The 23,194-nt window shown below is 39.2% G+C and overlaps 2 protein-coding genes and 1 long non-coding RNA gene across 5 annotated transcripts; 1 reads left to right on the forward strand and 2 right to left on the reverse strand.

The window, feature by feature from the left end:
• Positions 1-313: 313 nt before the first annotated feature.
• On the reverse strand, positions 314-11,954 carry LOC119075485. The gene is made up of 3 exons (XR_005087406.1): positions 11,819-11,954; positions 7,050-7,056; positions 314-324 (listed from the first exon to the last, which is right to left on the reverse strand). It is a non-coding gene; the product is annotated as an uncharacterized LOC119075485 (long non-coding RNA).
• Positions 2,028-3,866, forward strand: LOC119075484 (protein CLP1 homolog). 2 transcript variants are annotated; one of them, XM_037181936.1, is made up of 6 exons: positions 2,033-2,239; positions 2,400-2,952; positions 3,017-3,207; positions 3,276-3,455; positions 3,514-3,653; positions 3,721-3,866. In XM_037181936.1, the coding sequence occupies exons 1-6, from the start codon at positions 2,147-2,149 to the stop codon at positions 3,830-3,832; spliced, it is 1,269 nt and encodes a 422-aa protein (XP_037037831.1). In that variant the 5' UTR covers positions 2,033-2,146; the 3' UTR covers positions 3,833-3,866. The 2 variants fall into 2 exon arrangements, with proteins under 2 accessions (XP_037037832.1, XP_037037831.1); XM_037181937.1 differs by lacking the exon at positions 3,721-3,866 and having other exon boundaries at positions 2,028-2,239; positions 3,521-3,654.
• Positions 3,879-6,226, reverse strand: LOC119075483 (spliceosome-associated protein CWC27 homolog). Of its 2 annotated transcripts, XM_037181935.1 has the most exons (9): positions 6,086-6,226; positions 5,869-6,019; positions 5,758-5,795; positions 5,335-5,690; positions 5,231-5,262; positions 4,684-5,038; positions 4,423-4,620; positions 4,125-4,267; positions 3,879-4,056 (listed from the first exon to the last, which is right to left on the reverse strand). In XM_037181935.1, exons 1-9 carry the CDS (start codon positions 6,125-6,127, stop codon positions 3,881-3,883), a joined length of 1,491 nt encoding a protein of 496 aa, XP_037037830.1. In that variant the 5' UTR covers positions 6,128-6,226; the 3' UTR covers positions 3,879-3,880. The 2 variants fall into 2 exon arrangements, with proteins under 2 accessions (XP_037037830.1, XP_037037829.1); XM_037181934.1 differs by having other exon boundaries at positions 4,684-5,262.
• Positions 11,955-23,194: the final 11,240 nt, after the last annotated feature.

Here is a 23,194-nt window from a genome sequence, read left to right on the forward strand (position 1 = left end):
TTCACATAACACGGGACACCGCGATACTTAAAGATGCAAGATCTCGATGTCTATACTGACTTTTGTGAGTGACGTAGGTGCTAGTGATGACAGTTTTATGATTTTGTACGCAGCCAGGTTAATCGATCAATTGAAAAAATCGACCTTGTCGTTAACACGTTGCCGGTTATTGTGACTTGTCAACTTTAGGCCAGAGAGATGCTAATATGACGACTGGGTCGTTTCAACGGATAGAGGGAATATGTCGAATGACAGGTGGGTTTTTGAGAGAGAATTCAATACATTTTCTCTCAACCAATTTCAAAATCATTCGACATATTCCCTCTATCCGTCGAAACGACCCAGTCGTCATATTAGCAACTCTCTGCTTTAGGCACACCGGAAAGTGCCCTCAGATATCAAATGGTTTTTCATATTATGTCTAAGGTCCCAGGTTTTTTAATGTTATTTCCATAGACTGGATGTAACGTATTTTCTATAAAAATAATTCTGACAGACAGGTTTCTATGAAAATCTAACATAACAACGAAAAACCGGCCTGTATGTCAGAATTATCTCTATAAAGTACTTTTGCTGTAAGTTACATAGCCAAAACACTGAATCCAATAGGTTTGTTCCAAGTAACTGTAAGCACGAACTTTGACAACCCGAACACCGACAATTTCATCTATAGCAACGTCGCTCACGTCATATTTCATACAAATCGAGCAACGTCGCCTACGCGATTTACACCGAGATATTATTGACTATTGAGGTTATAATTCTGTGCATGAAATTTGACAATTCATATGGCCTTGGAACAAACCTATTAAAGCCAAGGTTGTTTATGCATTTATATTAATTAAAAAAAATTGTAAGACTACTTACGTTAATAGATCTCCTTGGTTTGCGAAACTGATGACAGCACAGTGTAGCGGATTACTTTGACGATTTTGTGTGCGAGATAATCATAGCAAACATCGCAAAAGCGGAATATTATTAAAATTCCTACGAAATCAGCAACAAATTTTAGACATTTTTTCGAGCAATTCAACGCTTTCATTTTCCTTGACTTCAAATATAAACATTTCACGGTTACTAAAAGTGTTCAATTTAATTTTCTATGTTAACTGTTTGTTTTCCTAAAAAAATATTTCAAAAACTTCCCCTCTTTGCGAAGTTGGCTGTTAGTTTGCACACAAATTTTGGTATGCGATCGCACTGTTAGTGGTCAACCGAAGAGATCTATATACTCTATATATCTATAGATACGAAAAGTCATAAGGATCCAGGCCTGGCATAGGTTTCTTCCAAGGCCGTTCAAAATGTCAATTGTCATCCACAGAGAAGCCAACACAACCTCACTTTGAAGTTGCAACGAACAAATTTGTTTAATTTGCGGTCATGTTTGCTTCTGTGGATGACGGTCGGTTGTTTTCGGCCTGTCAAAATTCGTTTTTACCGTATGATGAAAGAAATCTATTTTGTGTGGAAAAAATCAAGGCTGAAAACTTTGAGGAGGTCACACAGATCTCCATTTTATTAGGTACGCGGGAAGTTCCCGCCGGGAACAAACCACTTCTGATGCGTTTACATATGAAAAAAATTCCCCACATCGTCATGATGACAAGAATCATCACACGAGGTGAATTTTTGTGTGAAATCCGTCATTTTATCGTACTCACGCATGTGTATTTGCGTGAACTTCCCAAAGTGTACAAGCCTTGGAGAAAATAAGGTGAATCAGGTTAACACCGCACATGAAAAGCACGAAAAGAGATCTGTTTAGAGTGCAGGTGCAAAGTGCAGTTTACTGTCAAATGTCATCCACATAGCCATAACCTCAACACTTTTCCATACATTTTGTCAACAACATTGTTTGGTTATGTTGTCTGTGGATGACGATTAACATTTTGATGTTGCACTTGGAAGAGACCTACAGACCTACATGTTTTTCGAAGTACTGAAAAGATGGCAACACTGCATGACTTGAATAGGCTGCGTACATTGGTTGAATTAAATCAGCTGTCACACACAATGTTGTGACGGTTGTGACTTTTGTGAGGAGGAAAACGTTTGACGCGTAGTTGTTTATTGTTTATCATTTCGGAAACAGCACAGAAAAAAGTGTCCCGGAAATTTCTCAATAAATTTAGTTATCAACAAAATGACAAATTCCACTAAATCAGAGGAAATAACGCTAGGCGCTGACTGCGAACTAAGATTCGAAATTGAATCCAAAGAATCCATCACCGTCGAGGTATTTCATCATATTATCTAAATCTCCACGACTTGGAATTATCTCAAAACGTTTGTTCCCCCGTTGTGGCGTCAATCCTTTTTTCCCGTTACACTGCGCAGTCCAACTGCCAAACTTAAACTTTCTTTCAAATTTCCAACCCTCTCTTTCTCTCTTCCAGTTAAAGTCCGGCTTTGCTGAACTTTTCGGCACCGAACTAGCCAAAGGCAAACAGTACGAATTCCACCAGGGTGCCAAAGTGGCCATTTTCACCTTCCACGGTTGCGTTCTACTGGTAAAGGGAAAGTCAGACGTCAGCTATGTGGCCAAAGAAACACCGATGGTGCAATACCTGAACACACACACCGCCTTGGAGCAGCTGCGAACAAATGCCGAAGAGAAATCGTCGCAAGGACCGATTGTCATGATTGTGGGACCGCAAGATGTGGGCAAATCGACACTGTGTCGCATACTATTGAACTATGCCGTGCGAATGGGTCGTCGACCGATTTATGTGGACATCGATGTTGGGCAAGGTAGTATCTCGTGTCCGGGCACGATTGGTGCGTTGCTCGTTGAACGGCCGGCAACGATTGAGGAGGGATTTTCACAGCAAGCTCCACTCGTCTATAACTTTGGTCACGTATCACCCGGTGCTAATAACAAACTGTACAAACTGCTGGTGAGCAAACTCGCCGAGGTGTCGTTGGAGCGATTACAGACCAACAAGAAAGGTAAGAGTTTTGACATTTTGGTAACGCGATCCCGTGGAATTGACTCAATTTCGTTCTGAAACAGGCAAATCGTCCGGAATGATCATCAACACATGCGGCTGGGTCAAAGGTGACGGATATCAACACTTATTACATGCGGCACAAGCATTCGAAGTGGGAGCCATTTTCGTTCTGGACCAGGAGCGTCTGTACAACGAACTGTTACGCGACATACCGAAATTCGTGCAAGTCGTCTATTTGCCGAAAAGTGGCGGCGTAAGTTCTACCGATCTCCGGGGCAATAAAAATTTATTTCTTTCAACTGTCTCTTTAACCCTTTCTAGGTTGTCGAACGGACGAAACAACTTCGCATCGAAAGTCGTGATCAACGGATCCGCGAATATTTCTATGGACTGCGGTCGCCCCTTTATCCACATTCGTTCGATGTGAAATGGTCAGACGTACAGATTTACAAAATCGGAGCACCAGCACTGCCCGACTCGTGTATGCCGTTGGGAATGAAGGTAAGAGCCTTTTTTGTTAGAACAAATTGAGAGATGACACTGAACGCTGTCATTACAGACGGAAGACAACATGACAAAGCTAGTGACCATACAACCGTCCACTGCTCTGCTGCATCACATACTGGCTGTGAGTTTTGCGGCACCGGACAGCGGAAGTGATGACATCATCCAAACCAATGTCGTTGGTTTCATTTGCGTGTAAGTGTTCGTCGGGTCAGTGCGGACCGTTTTCTGATCAGTTTTTAATTCAAAATGAACTTTGCAGCACCAACGTTGATACCGACCGACAAACGTTAACAGTTCTATCGCCTCAGCCACGACCACTGCCCAACACCGTATTTTTAGTGTCCGAGGTGCAATTTATGGACAGCCACTGATTCGAAATACAAAAATTTTTGATTTTTCTCAACGCAAAAAAGAATCTTTTATTTCCTGTTCGATCGACTGCTACTACCGCCTGGCTTATCGCCGCGTTTACGTTTATTCAACGGATTCCGTGGATCGTAAACGTCGTACCAATCGTCCTGTTTAGTAGAGGCGTCCTTCGCTAACACAGCAACGGCACTGTGCTCAAATTGAAGTGTATGTGACAACCAGTCGTCTGCGGGATGGAACAGAATGCGGAATTGATTAGAGGGAAATTTGTTGCTTTTTTTTCTGATCACTCACCTCCAACGATATCATCGTCATTGTTGTCATTAACGGCTCTGATGCGCCTCGACGACGATTCCCCTTCGGCCTCTTCCTCTTTTTCCTTCGCTTTCTCCAGTTTATTTTTGAATTTCGATAACAGTGCCAATGTCTGCTGTTCCCTGCAGGTGGAATACATTGCGGTTAGGTCTTTTGAATCCCCACTTGTCGATACGACAAATAGCAACCTCAATCTGAAGTACTAGATTGAAATGATCGAATTCTGGGTGAAATCGACGATCTACATTTCCAGACATTCGACGTTGGGGACAATTACCTCAGCGCTCCCTTCTTCGGCATATCCTTTTGCAGGTGGGAATATTTCCTCTGTTCACTTTCGTACTGTGCCACCAGTTCGTTGGTGACTTTCTTCTCCTCTTTGGCCGTCACCTCCTTTTCCAACAATTGATTCTTCGCCTTTTTGTCTTTGCTGTATTCCTTCTTCAGCGAAACGATCTGTTCGCGGATCTCGTCGCTGCAGATGAATGGAAAGGAAATCTGATTAAATTACCAAACACCGTCGTGATTCGTCACTCACGCCTTCTTCTTCCTCTTAATTTGTCGTTCTCGCTCCAGTTCGTTGCCGAATTCGTCACTGTCCGAGTCGGACACAGGTACAATTTCTTCCACTTTGGATTCATTCTTTTCGGGCGCTCGCTCGTTGCGCTTTTCGCTGGACCGTGACGATTTCAATTTATTTCTGATTTTTGCCATAACTTCCTCGGGATCTTCGGACTCATTGGTTTCGAATGGTTCGTCGTCATCTTTTTCCACTTTAACAAACGTTCCCGTTTCTTTGCTCAGTTTCGGATCGTCCAGGACGTCGTGCGTTGATTTCGCCTTACCGGCCACCTTTTGAACGAACTCATTTGTTTGCTCTTCGTCTTCTTCGGCTGTAAGTAAATAGCAGAGCGTAATGATGTAAGACTCTTCCGGATATAGAAATTCGAGGGGAGTGTGCGTACGGAGAACAGAATCGGAAGAATTGATCCTCTCTTCTTTTGTACGCAGACCCTCCCACATATGGGAGATGAAGTCACCCATAGCAGTTCCTTTCGAACCCTTCTTGCCATCAAATGTCTTACCTTCATCGCCAAACGAAAGGAGACCGAAATTCCTAAACGAAAAATGTGTGTCGTTAGCGAGCACATCCATATCACAAACGATTCCGTCCTCCATTCACACTTACTTGACTCCCTTCTCCCTTTTCTGTTTCTTTTCCTTTTTCTCCTCCCGTCCCGTCACTCTGGGCACAATGTCATCGAACGGATTCAACAGTATTTCCGCCTTCAATATCTTGTGCGGATACATTGGCCGTTCGTTATGGTCAACGATTCCCTCCTCCAACTTCAGCATATTGAAAACGGTGTCGCCGGTAACCTTACCGAATATGGTGTGCTTGTTCTGCAGTTCCATCGCTTCGCCCAATGTGAAAAAGAACTGGGACGCGTTGTCATCTCGACCCGAATTGGCCATAGCAAGTAGACCGCGACGCGTGAATCGCAACCGACTGTGGAATTCGTCTTTGAATGTACCGCCGTAGATCTGATTGGTCGAAGAATGAGAAGAAGAAAATTCATTTGCTGTCCGACTAAGCTGCGAGCACACTTACAGATTCGCCGCCAGTTCCGTCTCCATTCGGATCGCCACCTTAAACATGAGAAGTAGAAAGAAGAATTTAATCAGACGCCGTGTGCCCATCAATCCAATCTGCACAATTTACCCTGTACAATGAATCCCTTGACCAGCCGATGGAAAATTGTGTTGTTGTAGTATCCCTCCATGCATAATTGAATGAAATTTCTGCATGTTTTCGGCGCTTCACGAGTCCACAGTTCGATATCGATGTCACCAACGGATGTTTTCAGTAGAATCTAGCGACGGGAATTGGACGATTAAATTTTTAATCAGGACTATGACTGTCAGGTGCCTGTGTATACCTTGCCCGACGTTGGGGGCTCCTGAATGTAAATGTTACTCATTATCACGATCTATTTTCCACTTAATTACAGATGAGGATGATTGTATTCGATTGTAAACAATCCATTCAAAACATCGGATTAGTTGCAAAACTGTCAAATTGACGTACAGAGGAAATAAATCTTAAAATGGTCTGTACCACAGATGCCATATGGTCAGTTACCTTCAATGGTTTCATCTTCATCGATACTTGTCCTACGTATTCTTTCGAGACTTATAGAGATCTAGATGGAAAGACCCATTGTATGTAACACATTTAAACTAAATCTTGAAGTTGAGTTTGATGTGTACATTTGATTACCTTTCTAATGACACCCCACACGACCATGTACGCTTCGTGTACCTAGAGAAATTTCTGTAAGAAAAGGGTAATCTTTCACGGTTTTTTCGGTTGAAAACTTCAACTGCATGTATCTCAGTATGGATGAATTTTCAACCCAATAAGACCATATTTACCCCGAAAGTACCAAGGCTGTATACTTTGGGTCACGCAGATACAGATACGCGGGTTACACACCACAGTTGATGATAAAATGGCCGATTTCATACAAAAATTCACCTACTCTGATGATTCTCGTCGTCTTGATGATGTGGTGAATTTTTTGTATATGTAAAGTCATCAGAAGTGGTGTGTTCCCGCGTATCTAATAAAATGGCGGTCTGCGTGACCTCCCCAAAGTATACAGCCTTGCATGCAATTACCTTTCTAATGAAACCCCACACAATAACCCTTACGGCTCGTGTAACTGGAGAAATTTTTAAAAGAAAAGTGCAAGTTTTCGATTTTTGAGGACATCTCTCTCACACAAGCTTCGAAGAATTTTTTTGAAAGTTGTTCTGGTTTCTAGGGTTGAAGTCCTTTCTAGGTACGTATAGGTCACACCATAGCATTTTCGTGTGGCGTTTTGAGCTCCGAAAATTGACATTTTTACTTTCGGTTCCCTTAGCAAGCATGAAATAGTTATTTACGTATCGATTGAGTAGGCCGAAAGAGTTACGTATTAAGTTTTGTATGCTTGCTAAGAGGACCGAAAGTAAAGACATGTCAATTGAAGGGGCGAATTGACAGCTTTACTTTCGGTCCTCTCAGCAAGCATACAATAGTTATTTGTGTATCTGTTTTGGACGTTTGATTTTAGGCAATCTTGCGAGTTGTAGCCCGAACGAAGTGAGGGCTACATGCGAAAGTGCCTAAAATCAAACGTCCAAAACAGATACTCAACAAAATTTTTCATGTAAGGGGTCGAAAACCCGAGAAAAATCTCGAAACTCCCTCATTTTCGGCCCCGACACATGAAAAACTTAATACGTAACTCTTTCGGCCTACTCAATCGGTACGTAAATAACTATAGTTGTTTGACCTGAGAAAGCTGAGCAGTTTATGAAAATTTCGTTAAACTGCTAACTCAAGGCTGGTCATCCAACTCAAGGTTCTGAAAAAACCAGGTTAAGACCAATGAATGTACAAACCAGGTATGGTCTGTTCATACAATCCGGAGGACATAGAGGTGTGCGCCGAGCGAAAATTCTCGGCGGCGGCTAGTCGAGTGTAGTGGTTCCGGCGGCGGCCAGCCATAACAGGTTTTTATCGGCGGCTCGGCTCAGCCGCAGCGCGCCGATCCATTTAATAGGGAATTTAAATTGTCTTTTTTTAGTGATTAGTGACTACGAGTGAATTAAGTAATTTTGCATTTTCTGTTTTCTTGTCGAACCTGAATATCCTCCCATCAGTTACTTATAAAGACTCATATTCTCATTCGCAAAAACGCATTGGGAGTGATTTTCCTGAAAGTCCGGGTGCCGAAATTGAAAGTATTTTAATCGCGGTTATATTGATCGACAGATCTTGTTTCCTAGAAGCACTTTTCTTACAAAAATTTCTCCAGTTACACGCAAGGCTGTATACTTTGTTGAGGTCACGCAGATGCAGATACGCGGGTTGCACACCACATTTCATACAAAGAATTTACGACGTCATACAAATTCAATTTTGGTGAATTTGTTTGTGTGGAAAAAATGTGGTCCAGCGTATCTAATAAAATGGCGATCTGTGTGACCTCCCCAAAGTATACAGCCTTGGTTACACGAGCGTACAGTGTCGTTTGGGGTGTCATTAGAATGGTAATCACATGTACTATTGAGCCGAATTGGGTTTAAAATTCATCGTCACTGAAATATGTGCAGTTGAAGTTTTCAATCGAAAAAGACTGAGAACTTACACTGTTCTTACAGGGTTTGGTTTCTAGGGTCGAAGTCCTTTCTTGGTACAACTACAAAATTCCACTAGAAAATTGCGTCCGATTTCGGTAGCCAGGTAGCCTGTTTTTCAAAAGAATCCCTCTGCCTTCCGTAGTCAAAAATTGTTTTTAGGAAGACCATCGCGCAGTAGCTCTACAAGTGAGAGCCCTTTCAGAACAAAACATAATCTATGAATTTCATAGTATGAAACCTCCGATAGGTATACGTAAAAAACAGTCTCTTATTAAGAAAATCAGAAATGTCTTGGGAGTGATAGCTTTTTAAATAATTAAAATCTGTTAATAGATTGTGCAGCTGATAATTCTAACATTTAATGAAATTTAAAAAAATTTCAAGCCGACGAAAAACATCGGCGGCGGTCGGCGGCTGGCTGAAGTTTTTGAATCAGCGGCGGCGTCTTCATTTACTCGACTCAGCCGCGCCGCCGGCTGAAAACTCGGCGGCGCACACCTCTAGGAGGACATGGCGATTTCATTTAAACAAACTCACCTCTCATGAGAGGTGAGTTTGTTTATATGAAATCGGTATGTCCTCCGCTCCATACAAAGTTTGACATTCGGCCATACCTTGTGTTGACGTTCATTGGTTAAGACAACTATGAGTTGTAAACGACACACAAATTGCGTCAACTGCTACGAAATTTATTTGAGAAGAACAACTTACCAAAAACAAAATTCCGAATTTTCCGGAAAAAAAAAACATTTTCTTCAAGTTGATTGACACTCACAATCTGTACTGAGGGCGTCGTTCGTTCGTTCGTTCGTTCGTTCTTTCAGAACCTTGATCCAACTACAACCGAAACTTATTTTTCGAAACATCTTCTGAAAAGATGTCACCAAAAATGAAATACGAGGAACTCAGATGTAGACTACAATTTTAGTTAAGTACCGGTGCCTCTTAACAGTGTTACAATGGGTCTTTCCCAAAGTATAATGGGTCTCTCCAGCTAGATCTCTATAGGTCTAAGAAGAATACGTAGACAAGAGAGTGTCGCTGAAGAGGAACACATTCAAGGTAACTGACTATATGAGGTTTCTACATCACGGTTGGTTTGAAACGAGATTAAATAGGGACCGCCGACCACCAATAATTTTTTTTTCATATTTATAATGAGTGATGGACAAGAACATCACACAGGAAAAAATTAGCCCGAACCCCTGAGCCGTTTCTGAGAACCAGTGGATGCGCTACCACGAGCAGTCAGACACAGCGTGATCACAAATTTTAATGGGGATCGGTAGAGGGAAAAATTCTAAGATATACTGTGTAAAAATTATTGCTTTCGGTCATTTGCTCTCGGAGCAATAACTGTTGAAAGTCAAAATTTCACCATTTTCGAAGAGTAATATATCCCTGACAAAGTGACCGACCCAGCCAGTTAAGATTGATTCTAGACGCGGTTAGTAAGCTCTTTCGAATGACGAAAAAAAATTTTGAAAATATTCTTTTATGGTACATTTTTAGAGAAGTTACTTTTTCCGCTACCCTCGGTGAAATTCGGTCACTTCTGTACCCTTCTGGTAGCTTTATTTCAAACTTATTTTTCGCTGATATTGTAGCCTGAGGAATAAGCTTTTCAACAATACCAAACATGCCATACTTGATCCCCAACAAGTACTGTTGATGATTCAGTTTTTCAATCGAAGTCACTCTACTCGCAAATCTGAAGCCCTCGAAAACGAAATTATTAAATTTTACACGGTCAAGGATCTAGGGATTCTGATTGATAATCTGATGAACTGGCGAGCTCATGCCCTTTCGGTCTCGTCGAAAGTCTTTGCTGGACTCCGATGCTTATGGCCTCATGCTGGCTACCTTCCTAGATCCGTCAAGCTGACTCTAGTCAAGTCTCTTCTGATGCCTTATTTCACGTACTGCTCGCAAGTCATGGGAAGGTTGCAGGCTTTGACGAAGAAGGTTCTAGAGAAGGCATTTAAGGGTTGCATTAGGTTCGTTTGTGGCTTGGGCCGTTATGACTCCACCGCAGCAGCCAGCAATGTGCTTCTTGGCTGCGACTTGTTATCATATTTCGATTTCTTATCATGCGTGCTAATGCATAAGACATTACTCCTTAAAGAGCCTCGTTACCTGTATGAACGCATAACCCCCACCTCAAATACGCGAACTTTTAATCTGGTTATGCCGAGAGTGAGAGGAGACATAATGTCGCGGTCTTTTTTCGCGGGTGGGGTCTCGACTTATAACTCATTGCCACCGAATATTAAAAAAATTAAATCGTTAACTGGCTTTAAGGTTGCATGCAGGGACCATTTTTGTGTCTAAGATTCATGTGTTGTACCCATTTCGTTATTTCATCGTTTCAGTGACTGAGTTATTTGCCTACGTCCACGAATAATGTGTCGATGCTTGTATGTGATTCTATTGTAGCTCTTTCCCAACTGTGTTTATTATTATTTGACTTAAGCGGTTTGTTATCGTACTTTGACTAGATTTACTGCCTGTAGTTATGAACTTACAGTCCGAATTTTTCCTTATATTTAATTATTAATCTTGCGTTGATTGACATCCTACTGTAATATGTACTAAAAAAGGCTCACAGGTCTTACTCATATTATGACATAAATAAATAAACTAAACTAACTAAAAAAAAAAAAAAAACTTCTCTAAAAATGTACCATAAAAGAACTTTTTCAAATTTTTTTTTTTCGTCATTTGAAAGAGCTTACTAACCGCGTCTAGAATCAATCTTAACTGGCTGGGTCGGTCACTTTGTCAGGGATATATTACTCTTCGAAAATGGTGAAATTTTGACTTTCAACAGTTATTGCTCCGAGAGCAAATGACCGAAAGCAATAATTTTTACACAGTATATCTTAGAATTTTTCCCTCTACCGATCCCCATTAAAATTTGTGATCAGGCTGTGTCTGACTGCTCGTGGTAGCGCATCCACTGGTTCTCAGAAACGGCTCAGGGGTTCGGGCTAATTTTTTTCCTGTGTGATGTTCTTGTCCATCACTCATTATAAATATGAAAAAAAATTATTGGTGGTCGGCGGTCCCTATTTAATCTCGTTTCAAACCAACCGTGACATAGAAACATATACGCAGCTACGGTTTGAGTTTCGGAAATTTATTTTTAAGTTTTTATCCAATGAAACTATCCTTAAATTACGTACGTATTACGGTTACTCTCGAACGTAGCCTCACTTTAGTTTCATTTCGCTGCAAAAAAAAATATTATTTAAAACTTGACCAGCAGTTCCTGCAATCCTGAGAACAGAGAAGTATTTTCTTTAAACAAAATAAAAAGAGAAAGAAAGACTTTCCTTCTACAGCGATCAACCACAACTTTTCTTTTTCTTGGGATCAATTCTTCTTTTCCTGTCATCAGTTTAAATGCATGCCGTTACAGGCAAAGTATATAAACACTGAAGGTAACGCAAACGCTCAGCGGATCACAAAAATTACGGAACCCAAGTTGTGGTGAGTTACGTATGTCGCCAATACATATATTTACAACATGTTGTACGGATGTGTATCGATATACAATAAATTCACCACAAAAACTTGGGTTCCATGAGTATTTGTGGATTTGCATTACCTTCAGTGTTTATATACTTTGGTTACAGGACATCTAGTGCAAATTATAGCCTGATTAGGTTCTAGATATTTGTGGCAGGCCACAGAATTACTAGAAGTATTCGAGTATACTCGTTGAACGGTTCTTTTATTATTTCTAGTGTTTAAGATAGAGCAACCAACGCAAATGAAAGGTGGGGCATAGTTATAGTTATAGAATGTTGTAGAATGAAAGATAATCTATTGAGTTAAGTATGGCGATGTTTATATCGGGGAATAATATTATGTTCACTTCGAAGGGAAATTTATTGAAAGTGAAAGAAAAAATGCGTCAGTATGAATGTACTGCAGGCGTACCAACTTGTCATTTCCCGGGAATGGACTTTTAAGTTAAAATATTGAAACAAAAAAGTTATTAAGCAGCTTGAAAGCGATAGATTAGAGAAACGGAGAATAACATCAAGGATATCTTAGGGTCGAGTAGTTCTACTGAAATGAAACTTTTGCATTCATTATTTGCCTGACTTTATTAATATTCATGTGCTGTGCCAGGGCCTATTATGTAGAATTAATTTGCAAAATTTGCAAAAATTCACAGAAATTCACAAAAATTTGCACAAATTTACGCTTCATTTTCAGCACATTTTGCAAGTCTTTGCGTTCTTTTGTGTGTTTTAGTACAATTTAAAGTGAATAAAGCAATTAATTTGACTTGGAAGGTGTGTAGAAGTAATTTTTTGAAAAATTTTGCAAATTTGTGGAGAATTTTGTGGGAATTTTTAAAAAATTTAATTCTACATAATAGGCCCTGGCTGTGCTATACAATGCAGTGCTAAATCTTAAATTCATTATTTTACTAATGTTTGCGCAGTTATTTTTTACATTTTCCATTTCTTCAAATCGCGTGCTGAAGCCGACACTTCCATGCTGCAAGTGATGACTTATCATATACCCCCTTTGGTTGCGTCGCTTGCGTCACTTGCGTCGCTTGCATCACTTGCGTCGCTTGCGTCACTTGCGTCGCTTGCATCACTTGCGTCGCTTGCGTCACCTGACATCATCGATTTAATGTTGTTGTACATATCATCCAACATTGCATCCATTCTATCGCCTAATGTGTCTAATGCATCTTCACTGTCATCACTGTCGGCTGGTCGCATGGCCATGTCTTTAAATTTGAAGTGTAAATGTTTGAAAGTTATGCACATTGTGTCATTAGTTGTATGAAACCATGAAAGCTTAGAAAATCTCATAGCTCCATGTTACGATATAGCATCGGGGAATCTGGCATACGCGATCATCATAGTATGCGCCCTTTTACTACATGTAACGAAAAGCCATGACTGTGCCAGATTCGTCCCTTAGAGGTGAATCTGGCACAACATCAATTTGTATGGTGTGTCCGATTACCCCACGTCTACGATGAAATGAAAAATGTCACCACTGGCGAAATGGGGACACAAGATAATCCATCTTGGCAGAAAATAGAGGAATCTCGCAACTGTAGTATGTTGCAGAGTCTGCATTGCAGAATAGAAACAACGAAAATATCTGACATATGCAAAATGCAACTTGAATTGAAATCTTTTTGTAGCACAAGCGGAACAAGCGTCCAGAACAGACAACGTACATAGCTTTTTATGCCGGCGGACGAAAACTGGAGAGAAACCACTTCATTTTAGTCGCATGAGCCAAGCTATGTACGAAATAAATTCGGACACACAAAGAACACATCCACATCAGAAACCAATCGCAACTCACCCGTTATGAGGAAACAGAACATGATGCTAAGCATCATAGCGATAGGTGCACAATGTTTGAACATTTTGTTTTGTTGAGTTAATATTTGCTGGTTAATAAACGAAAACTGTATGATGAACTACAACGTAAAGTTGCTGCTATTTATACGAAAAGCCAAAACCAAAACCAGTTCGTAGTTCACGTTTTTCGATAAAGGGATGGTATAAAGAATTAAGTTGCGTTTACATGCCATATGAAACCCGCAAGACGGAACGGAATAATCGGAAATTACCGGTTCTGAAAACCGTTTCATTTCCAGCAGACTAACACTAGTTCAGTCACTACACAACAATAGATTAAGATTGGCTCGTCTAGTTCGTTTTTACCATGTATACATAGAAGTACTGGGTCTTAGTGGGTTTTTGAATTTAGTTTTTTCATGTTGGTGTCCAATGCTGTCCAAGGTCTGTGCGAGGTGAAGTGCATGGTGAAGACGCGCGGCCCAGCACTTAGTTCGATGCTAATGACACCTTTCTTTGTGTGTCACAAAATATTGAGCAATTTTGTGTTTTAAAAGAATGCAAGAGATGGCGTTTGCATCGAACGTTCGTGCGGTGGTATTCGTTTATATATGGCATTACCTCCACCCATATATCCAAGGTAGATAGTCCTTTCTCATCAAGCAATCTACGTAGCCTTCCTACAAAAACCTTGAATTTGACAACAGCACTCCCGTGTAATATTTACTAGACCTGCCTTTAATGTATAAGCTCAGCCACATTTGGAGATTTTAAAGAAGTCATGTTCCACGGGCCAGAAAGGTCATTAAAGATTTTTTGCTGCCTATGATTATCACGCTATTTCCGTTCCGCAGCCCCGTAAATGTCCCATTAAAAAAATTCACCAAGGGCGAACGGGATTAACTAGTGGGTTGCAAGTTGCAATTTCATTTCAATTGCAATCTTGTAATTTATTGCCCCAAAACGTACGCTATCTGTGAATTAAAATGCTTGTCGAAGTTAACCTAATTGTACGTGTTACAACTTGGCCCAGATAGAACGTTTGCATTATTAGCAATGCATTGAGTTCGACTATGAACTGACTGTGATAAATGGAAACAATTTCGGTTCGATAGAAATTAATCAGAAATGAATTTTATTTGGATTTGCATTAAAAAAGCTTTGTCAACCGTACACATATCGTAACCTGTTTCGTATCTTAAACTGCAACTTTTTTGTTCAGTTCAAAAGCAGAATGAAATTAAATCACGAAACGATGTTGTTTTATCGAAAGGCCTCGATATTTCCACTCGAATTCTGTGAAAACTTTTGACCTGTTCAAATTGCATTGTTTCAAAAGAATTTTTACGTTGCGATTTAGCAACGGATTAAATGCAACAATAGAATTCACCCACAGCGCAAGGCTATTAGGCTACATACTTTCTAGCTGAAATCCCTACAAAAACGCTAAAAAATCAGAAAATAGAAACGAACAAAGCCATTGCTTTTCCCTTTGCCAAGGTTCACGTGAAGTTAAGTACATTAACACAGCACTGCCATTAGCACGAACATAGAAAATGTTCGGAGGCTGATGAAATCACAGTAGGCACTGCGTTTCTGTTATACAGATAGATGACTTGTTTTCGTTGTATGAGTTAAAACATACAATACAAACAATTCTAAGCGGTAACTCGTATCACTAAAGCTTCCACAGTGACACAGTGTTCATCCTAGTAGCAGTGCTGTGACATTAAGGTTGTTTCGACCTCGGTATTCAGTGACGGTCAGGGCTACCGTGGTCTAGCCATCTTCAGTTGCTTCCAATGATCCCTGCTTGAGGCAGCAGTAAATTTTCGGTTAAATAAACATTTGAAAATTTACATAGACGAATGCCATCTTCTGATGGAAAGGTCGGACATAAGAGGAATGCTACTTCGAAAAAAACCCATTGTGTAGCAGACACGAGTCAATATTCAGCAAAAACAGTCAATATCTACTTACTCATTCATCATCACAGAAAATCACTCACAGGTGATTCATCCGTTTGTTGAACGAACTTCGTTCAAGTACGAAAATTGAACCAAAATTCTGAATTCTAAATCCGATTTGAAATCCGACACAAAATGGTATCAGTCAAAACCACTCAAAAGAGTAAAAGTGATGCAAGTCCCTGTGCATACTTCTAAAACAACTGATATCGCTGGAGGTGACGCATTCTGCGCATGTACACAAAAACTGTAACAGCAAAAATTTGACCAAAGAAATTCTAGAAACAAAATTTTACCAAAAAAAATTTGCGTCACAAAGTGGCAGATGATTCGGACGTATTAGGACGTATTCTTGCCTATTTTAAAAATTTTCTTAAAAGTACTTTCCTCAACATCTGCCACTTGTGACGCAAAATTTTTTTGGTAAAATTTTGTTTCTAGAATTTCTTTGGACAAATTTTTGCTGCTACAGTTTTTGCGTACATGCGCAGAATGCGTCACATCCAGCGATATCAGTTGTTTTGGAAGTATGCACAGGGACTTGCATCACTTTTACTCTTTTGAGTGGTTTTGACTGATATCAGTTCTTTTGGAAGATATAGTAGATTGAAAAAATTGAAAAAAATTAATTTTTTTTTGTTTTAATAGGACTTGCGTCACGGGCGCTATGCTAACGCGCGCCCATGATTCTCCGGGAATCCGGAACTCAATAAAAAGTGCCGAAATCAATTTTTTCTTGGCTTTTCTTGCATAAACTAGTTAATAATTCAAAATAATGAGGTTTCTTTGACTTGATTTGACGAAAGAAGTTAAAATTGAAAAGATTTTAAATTCCCTAGAAATGTGAATTGATCTCTTTTTCCACACGGAATTTCGAAAACCGACATATTTTCTGTTTTGTGGTTTACTGCTTTTTTGTGAATTTTGCATGTATTTTTATATGGAGAAATCGAAAACTCGAGTAAAACCACAGCAGAGTAAAAGTAACCCTGGCAGTAGCGGTTCATTATTGAAACGTCAAATGAGTGACCTAATACACTGTATGAAAATGAACTCAAATGAACACTGACATAAGTTGAAAAATTTAATTCGCAAAAAACATAGGGCTACTAGATTATTCAGGTCCCTAGTCAAACAAGCGCTCCTGCCTGGGTTACTTTTACTCTGCCGTTGTAAAACACAGAAACAGAAAATGTGTCGGTTTTCAAAATTTCTTGTGTGTAGAATATGAAGTTAGCAATGAGACATTAGCGCAAAATTTTCAATTTTATCACAAATTTTCAGATGATCTTACAAGTTTAAGTCTGAATTCACAGTCATCCGTTTCGCCGCCTTGTACGTGACAGAGCACATTGTAACCCTATCACCTTAAAGATTATATCACAAATTTTGTGATTTATTGCATGGACAAACGACAATTATCACTGAAAAGTTGTCGTTAATTTGAAAACTTCTTTTTTCGACGGAAACACATTTATTTGAATATGTGTGACTCCCGCCGAAATTAATTAATTTTCTAGTGCTCCGTAGTGATAACCTAGTGAAATTCATTTTCGCGTGGAAGTTTCAGGGAAGTTTATATTCATTGGACAAAGTTACTTGATGAATGAGATTGTGGAAATTGTAAGCGTCACTACCGCAAATATCAACGATGGCGCAGCTTGCAAGTGGGCCTTTTGAAATCCAATTTTAAAAAAATAATCATTTGTTAAGCAATTTAAATTTGCGATCACATCGATCACTTTGAATATTTCGCCTTTTACTTTCACTCGGATCACGTTGTCCCTGAAAATATTGTTCGTGTGAAGTGACAGAAATGACTAACTTGTCGACAGCGACAATCAGTGTTCAAATCTACAATCTATAGCGAGCAAAGACATGACATATTAGTGGGACCCACTATAATGTCATTGATAGCGAGAGACTGGACGAACAGTTGAAAATTATAGGCCTTAAATACTCTGTCCCAATGGTTACTTTAGAAATGAATAGAATCATAGCAGTGTAGCACGAACACTAATTTTTTCAACGAACAACAACCAAATCAAAGGCATCGTTGTGTTTGGTTAACTCGCTTTGATATCATGTAAGAATGCGTTGAAATTTATTTTTTAATTCATTGGATCGTCTATCGAAAATTCAAATTCTGAAGCAAGCTTACGCTGTGAATTCACCCTAAAAAATCTTGACTCTTATCTTTGCGAGATATCTCCATGTATTATAGTTTGAGATACCACCCACATAAGAAAATCCATCCACGTTAGGAAAATTTCGGAGATTGCTTGGTTAAAAAAGACTTCACTTTGCACAAATTTAAGACCTAAGAAAATATTTGACACTGCAGTATATGCCAACATGAAAAAGAAAAAAGCAAATTTCAAAACCACCTGAAACCCAAAGTATATAAACACTGAAGCTAATGCAAATCCGCAGTTACACACGGATCCAAACTTTCAGGTGAATTTTAGCTCCGTCATGTTACACACGTATTGAATTCGTTTGCGTCAAGTTGCATCTAGTGGTGAATCTGGAACGATTTAGCGACGTTATGTTGCACACATATAAAATTCGTTAGCGTCAAGTTGTATTTAGTGGTGAATTGGAAGTATTTAGGGCCGTCATGTTGCACAAGTCAAGTTAGACAACTTTACGAAAATGAATTCACCTGAAAGTTTGGATCCGTAATTTCTCTGATCCGTTGAGGGTCTGCATTACCTTCAGTGTTTATATACTTTGCTGAAACCTACGTTGTAAACACATTCTAGGCGAGCCAATCTATTGTTGAACGCTAAAAACAAAACAAATTCAGTAAGTGTACAACCACTCACGTTGCATGTGTCACGGGTTCGATTCCCGTAACAGACATAGTTTATATGATTTTTCCAAGATAGATAGACCAGAGAGATGCTAAGATAACGGCTGGGACGCCGTTTCGGCGGATAGAGGGAATCTGTCAGCCTTTTTCATATAACGAATGAAATGTCAGAAATGGCTGACTTTTTCCAAAATTGGTCGGTTGTTTACAAAATAATTAATTTTTGACTACAATGATTCGAGAAGCAGAATATGGAAATACGTTTGCATCGGTGTCAAAATTAACGTAAAGGGTTTTATTTGCAAGGTACTTTCGTATTATCTTGCTTTTTTCAATTCGGAAATTGTGTACGAATACTGAATCTGATTTATAAATAAATGGACTTACGTTCATTCTGATCCCACAAGGATCATGTTAGCAATTTATTTCATTAAAATTGGTGATGCTGGAATTTTAAAAAAAATCTGTGGTTATGTCTTTTTCAATTTGACAGCTGGTCGCATACGGTTCAATTTTTTTCAGAAATGATGGACAAATTCCCTCTATCCGTCGAAACGGCGTCACAGCCGTCATATTAGCATCTCTCTGAGATAGACATATGGGCGTATATAATGCCATGACAGAATCAGATGTGGGCGGCACGAAAGTTCGATACAGACGCCATCTGTCCCTTTTTTTTAACACAAAATTGCTTCGAAATCTGGGTCATCTGTTTTGTGATAGGCTCAGTATTTTGTGAAACAAAAGCAAATGTCAACCATTTAAAAAAAGGTGTCATTAACATCGGACTAATGTGCTAGGCCGCTCGTCTAAATGGCATTACTTCCACCCATATATTTACCTTGTAGTTTTCCTTTTAGTTAAAATATCAAGTACTAGTGGCATAGATCAATCATACGCAATGGTTTACAATTTTAAAGTCTCTCTAAAATACGAGGGTATCCATAACGGGCCCATTTGCGGCTTAGGTGCTTGGAAAGCTTTCCTGTCCATCTTATCCTTATTTTATCATACCACAAAAATATAAGGCAACTTTTCTGACGCTATTTGGAAAGCTACACCTTTGTGTCACTGGTGTACTTTGAAAAAGCTCGAATTTAATATTTCCAGGTCTTTAGGATACGGAATTTTGGAATTTCAGGACGTGATCCTAAATTCTGACACCTACTTTTTCCAATGAACGTCAACACAAGGTATGATCCAATGTCAAACTTTGTATGTAGCGGAGGACATAGCGATTTCATATAAACAAACTCACCTCTATTCCGGTTTGTATACCTGGTTTATACTTTCATTGCTTTTATCGGTATCAATGTCTCAGTTTTGTAATAATTTCACTTATACATCCTCACTCTCTCTAAACGTTCGCCGTGAACTACGAGCGTAAATGCATGGCTTTTCGTATAAATAGCAGCAACTTTACGTTGTAGTTCATCAAATAGTTTTCGCTTATTAACCAGCAAATATTAGCTCAACAAAACAAAATGTTCAAACATTATACACCTATCGCTGTGATGCTTAGCATCATGTTCTGTTTCCTCATAACGGGTGAGTTGCGATTGGTTTCTGATGTGGATGTGTTCTTTGTGTGTCCGAATTTATTTCGTACATAGCTTGGCTCATGCGACTAAAATGAGGTGGTTTCTCTCCAGTTTTCGTCCGCCGGCATAAAAAGCTATGTACGTTGTCGGTTCTTCACGCTCGTTCCGCTTGAAGAACAATCCCCTAGTAAAAATAAAAGTCTCAAAAGCTCGAAAAGAGACGTCTCACAGTCTCAAATCCTTTGTATTGTGAGACGTGAGACGTCTCTTTTCGAGCTTTTGAGACTTTTATTTTTACTAGGGGATTGTTCTTGTTGCTTCTATTCTGCAATGCAGACTTTGCAACATACAGTGATACAGTTGCGAAATTCCTCTATTTACTGCCAAACACATCCTGCGAGTCCCTCGATTGATTATCTTGTGTCCCCATTTCGCCAGTGGCGACATTTTTCATTATTTTCATGGCTGAATGAAATGCTATGAGATTTTCTAAGTTTTCATAGCTGAATCCAGACTAATTAACATACAACTCATGGCGCAATGTTCAAACATTTTATATTTCAAATTTAAAGACATGGACATGCGACCAGCCGACAGTGATGACAGTGAAGATGCATTAGACGCATTAGGCGATAGAATGGATGCAATGTTGGATGATATGTACAACAACATTAAATCGGTGATGTCAGGTGACGCAAGCGACGCAAGTGATGCCAGTGATGCAAGTGACGCACAAAGCGCCAACGCACCCATACGATAAGTCATCACTAGCAGCATGGAACTGTCGGCTTCAGCACACGATGTAAAGAAATGAAAAATGTATATAATGACTGCGAAAACATTAGTAAAATAATGGATTTAAGATTCAGCAATGCATTTTGTACAGCACAGCACATGAACGTTAATAAAACCAGGCAAATATAAATGTAAAGGTTTCATTTCGTTCTGAATGTTCAGTTGAACTATTCGGCGAATAGTATTCGCCCCTGAGTTAATGTTATTCTTCGTTTCTTTAATTTCTCCCAACAAGAGCATCCACAGAGCCGTAACCTCAACACTTTTGCGAACATTTCGTCAACAATAATTTTTAGGTTATGGTGAATGACGTTTTGACAGCTCAAATAACCACGGGACAGACCTAATTCGTATGTCATTTTAAACGGTAAATACCCTTTAATAATGGAGACATTAGTTGTTAGCGAAGTTATACGAATTGGCTGTTTTTTGACGACATTCAACTTTAAGTTAAAAAAATAATTTTTTACCATACGAGATGGAGCTCTATAGCTGAATAGTATTAGAAAAGGTTTTTGTCTAGTTTTCCTTTCGCCTCCTCGCTCGCCAGTTGTCATTTAAATTAATAACTAACACACTAACGCTAAATTAAGGTGAAAAGCCGTCCTTAGGCTAAACACTTGCTGCAAGTGAAATATCATTATTATATTCGTAATTTGTATTTTTTTTTTTTGAATAATAAAGTTCGTTAAGTCTATAGCTGAATTTAAAAGGAAAACAAAATAAACTTTATTCTACAATGATCTAGTCAAAAATGCCATCTACGCCAAGAAATGCCATCCACGTTATAAAAAACTTATACAAATGAATGAATGAACAAAACATCTGACGAAACTTAAATGAGGTTATGTCTGAAAGTATGTACCGTATCTTGAAGATGATCTATACCTAACCGCTATTAGGGCGCTAATTTTTGTTCGAATTACGTCAGCCACGTTACAGAGAACAGCACCATCTGCCAACCCTGCCTTGACAATGATCGCCAGCGTCAATGTTAACATTTTCTTTTTGATTTTTCACTTCAATGATCTATTGAAATTCAGATATAGACTCAATAAACCAATTTATCCAACGTATACTACATGCCTGGAACATAAATAGTTTCATAAATTGTGTATTTACTGAGCTTCATAGAACTGAAACGTCGTTCTTCTTCTCCTTAAAATGGCGAAAATCACAACCCATTGCTCACTAACGGGAAAGAACATTGATGATAAAAATTGCTAGTGTTTTTGTGAATTTTGCATGTATTCGGAAAATTGACTTAAATCATGAAAATGTAACTGTTAATGTTTCGTATTACGTTTTGACATATTGTAAAAGGTAGCATCGTCCACTACTACAAAAGTTTTGTAAACGGAAGCTTCACTCTCTTCTATAAGCACTATGAATGGTTCCTTTTACACATCGCTTGTGGAATAGAGTGATGCTTCTTGTTACAAAGTGTTTGTAGATGAGAGTGATGCTCACTCCACACAATGATTGTAGAAGGGGGTAATTCTGTCAAAACCTAATACGACACTTAACGGTTACATTTTAATGATTTAAGTCAATGCTAGCTTCATTAACTACATCAAAAAGCTTTTCAGTTTGTTCGAAAAGTGCGAATAGTGAAATAAAGACTAATCGCACTTTGTGTCGTAAAAGGGCGCACACTATGATTCGCGTGTGCGAGATTCCCGGACAGAGAAATCAAAAACTCATGTAAAACACAGAAATAGAAAATGTGTCGTTGATTCAAGGGAGAGGTTTCGAATTAAGAATTATTTTGCGAAATTATCGAACCAACTATCGAAATGGCGAGCCAAGAAAAATCCCCAGAGTGTGAGTGAAGAAACGCTAATAAAAGACGCCACGATGCGATAAGAAGAAACGCCAGAAAGACAAATTCTTTATGTTTCTTGGCGTTTCCTCACATTTTGGCGATTTTTCTTGGCGTTCCTTCACATTTTCCGATTTTTCTTGGCGATTTGACTTTGGTAATTCTTTACGGGAATCCCTTAGGGCGTCTCTCTCTGGACATCGAAAATCGATATTTTGATTCAGGCTTCGGAACCACTTGAACCCTATAACCACCATTGATAATTTAATTCACGTCGTAAGTGCGGTCGAAAGTGCGGAGGTCTTTCTAACGTAGCGCCATTTTCATATAATGAAGCGTTTGAAATGTATTTTTCGGTTCACTTTTTCATCGAATCGTTCACTTAAAATTCAAATTTTAGGCACACTTACTGCGTGAATAGTCCATATCGATGCTACGGTACATTACTTGGTGACAAAAATGTGATTTTTTTAATAAGTCGCAAAGCAAGTAAAAACCTAGAAGACGTAGATTATACGAAACATACACAGGTATAGACACTCACCTAGTCTCAATCTCGAAAGTTCGAAA

This window comes from Bradysia coprophila, unplaced genomic scaffold (assembly GCF_014529535.1).
Source record: "Bradysia coprophila strain Holo2 unplaced genomic scaffold, BU_Bcop_v1 contig_211, whole genome shotgun sequence".
In the NCBI taxonomy this organism is placed as follows: Eukaryota; Metazoa; Arthropoda; class Insecta; order Diptera; family Sciaridae; genus Bradysia; species Bradysia coprophila.

Bases quoted from the DNA above. Each gene is read 5' to 3' on its own strand.
- LOC119075484 (XM_037181936.1), top strand. From the start codon at position 2,147: ATGACAAATTCCACTAAATCAGAGGAAATAACGCTAGGCGCTGACTGC. The intron at 2,953-3,016 runs GTAAGAGTTTTG...GTTCTGAAACAG, and splicing joins ATTACAGACCAACAAGAAAG to GCAAATCGTCCGGAATGATC. The intron at 3,208-3,275 runs GTAAGTTCTACC...AACCCTTTCTAG, and splicing joins ATTTGCCGAAAAGTGGCGGC to GTTGTCGAACGGACGAAACA.
- LOC119075483 (XM_037181934.1), bottom strand. From the start codon at position 6,127: ATGAGTAACATTTACATTCAGGAGCCCCCAACGTCGGGCAAG. The intron at 4,621-4,683 runs GTGAGTGACGAA...ATTCATCTGCAG, and splicing joins ATTAAGAGGAAGAAGAAGGC to CGACGAGATCCGCGAACAGA. The intron at 4,057-4,124 runs GTGAGTGATCAG...TCCATCCCGCAG, and splicing joins TGACGATGATATCGTTGGAG to ACGACTGGTTGTCACATACA.